This window comes from Numida meleagris, unplaced genomic scaffold (genome assembly GCF_002078875.1).
Source record: "Numida meleagris isolate 19003 breed g44 Domestic line unplaced genomic scaffold, NumMel1.0 unplaced_Scaffold356, whole genome shotgun sequence".
Classification (NCBI taxonomy): domain Eukaryota; kingdom Metazoa; phylum Chordata; class Aves; order Galliformes; family Numididae; genus Numida; species Numida meleagris.
The window spans coordinates 57,645-62,710 of NW_018364581.1; the positions used below are offsets into that span (position 1 = coordinate 57,645).

Genomic DNA, 5,066 nt, shown 5'->3' on the forward strand with positions numbered 1-5,066 from the left:
GCGGAACCATGGAATCCCAAAATGGTTGGGGTGGAAGGGTCCTTAAGGATCATGGAACCATGGAATCCCAGAATGGTTGGGTTGGAAGGGTCCTTGAAAATCATGGAACTATGGAATCCCAGAATGGTTGGGGTGGAAGGGTCCTTAAAAGTCATAGAGTCATGAGATTGTACAGTGGTTGGAATGGTCCTTAAAGGTCATGGAATTGTGAGGTTATACAGTAGTTGGAGTGGAAGAGACCTTAGAATCATAGAACCATGGGTTCCTACAATGGTTGGGTTGGAAGGGTCCTTAAAGGTAATAGAACTGTGAGATCTTGTAACAGTGGGAGTGGAAGAGAACTTAGAGATGATAGAACCATGGGATCCTGCAACAGTTGGGGTGGGAAGGTCCTTAAAGATCAAAGAATCATGGAATCCTACAATGGTTGGGTTGGAAGAGTCCTGAAGGATAATAGAACTGTGGGATCCTACTACAGCTGGGGTGGAAGAGACCTTAGAGATGACAGAACCGTGGGATCCAACAACAGTTGGGGTGGGAGGGTCCTTAGAGGTCACAGAAGCATGGAACGTCCCTCGTGTAGATATTTAGGATTCTCTAGAGGTGATGCTGCTGCCGGTTCTGTGTCATTGTGTGATTTTTGGTAATTCCAGAGCGTCCAGCAGAACGGCTCCATCTACATCCACGTCTACTTCACCAAGAGCGGCTTCCACCCCGACCCCAGGCAGAAGAACCTCTACAGGCGCCTCGCCACGGTCCACACGTCGCGGAGTACGGCCTCTTCCGTCCCTCTGTCCTTTCCCTTTCTGGTCCGCCCTTCGCGGAGCTGTGGGCGCTCACCTCTCCTTCCCTTCCAGTGATCAACAAATACAAGCGGCGGCGGTTCCAGAAAACCAAGAACCTCCTGACTGGGGAGACGGAGGCAGACCCGGAGATGATCAAGGTCCCCACCTCGTCCTCTTCCCCTTGGCTTTGCTTCTCCTGCGCCCTCTGCTCAGCGTGACTCCTTGTTATCGTTACAGAGGGCAGAAGACTACGGTCCCGTGGAGGTCATCTCGCACTGGCACCCCAACCTGACCATCAACATGGTGGACGACCACACGCCGTGGGTGAAGGGCAGCGTCCCACCGCCCCTGGACCAATGTAAGGCTTGGGGGTCTCTCCCTCCAGCGCTGGGTTGCCCCGCTTGGGATCTCCAGCACTGGGGGTTTTGGCATCGGGGTTTCCTATGCTGGGGACTCCCAGTTGGGTCTCCTAGTGGGGTCTCAGCATCGGGGTCTCCCATTGGGTCTCCCAGTTGGGTTTTGGCTTTGGTGTCTCCTAGTTGGGTCTCCCAGTGGGATCTCTGCATCGAGGTTTCCCGTGTTGAGGCTCCCAGTTGGGTTTCAGCATTGGGGTCTCTGTGTTGAGGTTTCAGCATCAAGGTCTCCCAGTTGGGTTTCAGCCTCGGGGTGTCTCAGTTGGGTCTACTGGTGGGGTCCCTGGGTTGGGGTTTCCCGCGTTGGGTCGCCCCAGTTGGGGTCTCTGTGTTGAGGTTTTGGCATCAGTTCGGTTTTGGCATTGGGGTCTCTGTGTTGGGGTCTCCCACATTGGACATCCCAGTTGAGTTTCAGCATTGGGGTCTCCCAGTTGGGTCTCGTAGTGGGGTCTCAGCATCAAGGTCTCCCAGTTGGGTCTCCTAGTGGGGTCTCTGTGTTGGGGTTTCCCACATTGGCTGTCCCAGCTGAGTTTTGGTGTTGGGGTTTCCCACATTGGCTGTCCCAGCTGAGTTTTGGTGTTGGGGTCTTTGTGTTGGGGTCTCTCGGCTGGGTTTCGGTGTTGGGATCTCTTCATCAAGGTTTCTCATGTTGGGCCTTCTGATGGGGTTTCAGCATCGGGATTTTGGTGTTGGGCCTCCCAGCTGGGGTCTCTGTCGGGATTTCCCGCGTTGGACCTCCTGATTTGGGTCTCTGCATTGGGGTCTACCACAGTGGACCTCCCAGTTGAGTTTTGGCATTGAGGTCTCCCAGTTGGGTTTCCCGCCTTGGGCTTCCTGGTGGGGTTTTGGCGTCGGGATTTCGGCGTTGGACCTCCACATTGGGGTCTCTGTGTCAGGATTTCCTGCAGTGGATCTCCCGATTGGGGTCTCTGCATTGGGGTCTCTCACTTTGGACCTCCCCGTTGAGTTTTGGCGTTGAGATGTCCCAGTTGGGTTTCGGTGTTGGTGTTCTGCATTGGTGTTTCTCCTGTTGGGCCTCCTGGTGGAGTCTCGGCATCAGGGTGTTGGTGTTGGACCTCCAAGCTGGGGTCTCTGCGTTGGGGTCTCACAGTTGGGTTTCGTTGTCGGGGTCTCTGCTTTGTGGTTTCCCATGTTGGGCCTCCTGATGTGGTTTCAGTATCGGGATTTCGGTATTGGACCTCCACACTGGGGTCTCTGTGCTGGGGTCTCCCACTTTAGACCTCCCAGCTGGGGTCTCTGTGTTGGGGTCTCGCAGTTGGGTTTTGTTGTTGGGATCTCTGCTTTGTGGTTTCCCATGTTGGGCCTCCCAGTTGAGTTTTGGCACTGGGACCTCCCAGTTGGGATTTCCCACATTGGTTCTCCTGGTGGGGTTTTGGTGTTGGTGTCTCCCACATTGGGGGTTTCAATGTTGGGGTCTCCCATGTCGAAGCTCCCACGTTGGGTCTCCCAGTTGGGGTCTCTGCACTGGGGTCTCCCACATTGGACCTCACAGTAGAGTTTTGGCATTGGGGTCTCCCAGTTGGTATTTCCTGCATTGGGCCTCTTGGTGGGGTCTCCCACGTTGGGGTCTCCCACGTTGGGGTCTCTGTGTCAGGGTCTCCCAGTTGTGGTCTCCCATGCCATTGGCTTTCGGTGTCTTCCGCGTTGTGTTCCCTTGGAGACAGGGACCACTGAGCGGCGACGATAACGACGGCAACGATGAGCCCCGTTTCTCCTTGCACCCCCTCACCTCCCCACTCTCTCCCCCCTTCCAGACGTCAAATTCGACGCCATCAGCGGCGACTATTACCCCATCCTCTACTTCAACGACTACTGGAACCTGCAGAAGGATTACTTCCCCATCAACGAGTCGCTGCAGCGCCTGCCCTTCCGCCTCTCCTTCTGCCCGCTGTCGCTGTGGCGCTGGCAGCTCTACGCGGCGCAGAGCACCAAATCGCCCTGGAACTTCCTGGGGGAGGACCTGTACGAGCAGTCGGACGAGGAGCAGGACTCGGTCAAGGTGAGGGCACCCATGGGTGCACCCTGTCCCCGTGTCCCCACTCACAGCTGGGACCTGTGCGTGAGCAGCTCCTGTCCCCAGCCATGGTGTCCCCCGTAGCTTCACTCTCCAACCACGGTTCTTGGTCACAATTTCCAATTAACGCTGACACTGATGGGTTCTTTCCCCTGTTGGTGACACCATGGCCGTGTGTTGGCTGCTCTGCTCCATGTCACCGTGTCCCCGGTTGTGTCTGGGTCCTCACTGTCCCCAGCTGTGATGTCCTTCATAGCTTCACTCTCCAACAACGGTTCTTTATCATAATTTCCAGTTAACGGTGACGCTAAGTGTCCTTTCCACTGCTAATGTCACCATGGCCACGTGTTGGCCATCCTGCTCCATGTCCCCATGTCCTCAGTCACAGCTGGGACCTCTGCGTGGGCAGCTCCTGTCCCCAACCATGGTGTCCCCCATAGCTTCACTTTTCCATGTGGGTTCTTTGCCCCAGTTTCCAATTAACGCTGACACTGATGGGTTCTTTCCATTGTCACCATCTCTATGATCCTCCATTGGCCACCCTGTGCCATGCCACCATGTTCCCACTCACAGCTGGGACCTCACTGTCCCCAGCTGTGATGTCCTCCATGGCTTCACTCTCCAACCACGGTTCTTGGTCACAATTTCCAATTAACGGTGACGCTAAGTGTCCCTTCCCCTGCTGATGTCACCATGGCCACGTGTTGGCCACCCTGCTCCATGTCCCCGTGTCCCCACTCACAGCCGGGACCTCTGCGTGGGCAGCTCCTGTCCCCAACCATGGTGTCCCCCATAGCTGTGCTCTCCCACGTGGGTTCCTCGTCACTATTTCCAATTAACGGTGACACAAAGTGTCCCTTCCCCTGCTGATGTCACCGTGGCCGTGTGCTGGCTGCTGTGCCGCGTGTCCCCGCGTCCCCTCTCCCACACAGGTCCCTGTCCCCGCTTGCAGGTGGCCCTGCTGGAGACCAACCCCTACCTGCTGGCGCTGACCATCGTCGTCTCCATCGTGCACAGCGTCTTCGAGTTCCTGGCTTTCAAGAATGGTGAGCGCTGTGGGGCAGCGGGTGGGGTGGGGGGCACGGGGTGGCACCGTCCCTGTCCCCGGGGAGGTGACGCTTTGGGACCGTGACCCCAAAGTGATACCAATGTGACCCCAAAGTGGCACCAATGTGACCCCAATGTGGTGTTGGACCGTGACCCCGAAGTGTCATGAGACTCCAACCCACCCTGACCCCAAAGTGATGCCAACGTGACCCCAATGTGGTGTTGGACCCTGACCCTAATGTGGCGCCCACGTGCCCCCAAAGTGGTGTTGAACCATGACCCCAAAGTGTCATAAGACTCCAATCCACCCTGACCCCAAAGTGGTGCCAGTGTGCCCCCAAAGTGGTGTTGGACCGTGACCCCAAAGTGGTGTGAGCCTCCAACCCACTCTGACCCCGAAGTGATGCCAATGTGACCCCAAAGTGGGTGCTGGACTGTGACTCCAATGTGGTGCCAATGTGACTCGAATGTGGTGTTGGAGCCTGACCCCAATGTGGTGCCAGCGTGACCCCAAAGAGATGTTGGACTGTGACCCCAAAGTGAAGTGAGCCTCCAACCCACCCTGACCCCAAAGTGATGCCAGTGTGGCCCCAGTGTGGTGTTGGACCCTGACACCAATGTGGTGCCCACGTGACCCCAAAGTGGCACCAGTGTGACCCCAGAGTGGTGTGAGCCTCCAACCCATCCTGACCCCGAAGTGATGCCAACATGACCCCAAAGTGGCGTTGGACCCTGACCCCAAAGTGGTGCCCTCATGACCCCAAAGCATCCCGAGACTCCAACCCT

At 56.7% G+C, this 5,066-nt stretch overlaps 1 protein-coding gene across 1 annotated transcript in view; it reads left to right on the forward strand.

Annotated features, from left to right (window-relative positions):
* Positions 1 to 5,066, forward strand: part of CLPTM1 (CLPTM1, transmembrane protein) — a gene marked incomplete at its 3' end in the record, with an annotated part of 10,734 nt that overhangs the window by 2,384 nt on the left and 3,284 nt on the right. The window contains 5 exon segments of the mRNA XM_021383208.1: positions 654 to 771; positions 858 to 943; positions 1,023 to 1,143; positions 2,974 to 3,218; positions 4,186 to 4,277. Coding sequence (XP_021238883.1) covers positions 654 to 771; positions 858 to 943; positions 1,023 to 1,143; positions 2,974 to 3,218; positions 4,186 to 4,277 — 662 coding nt within the window.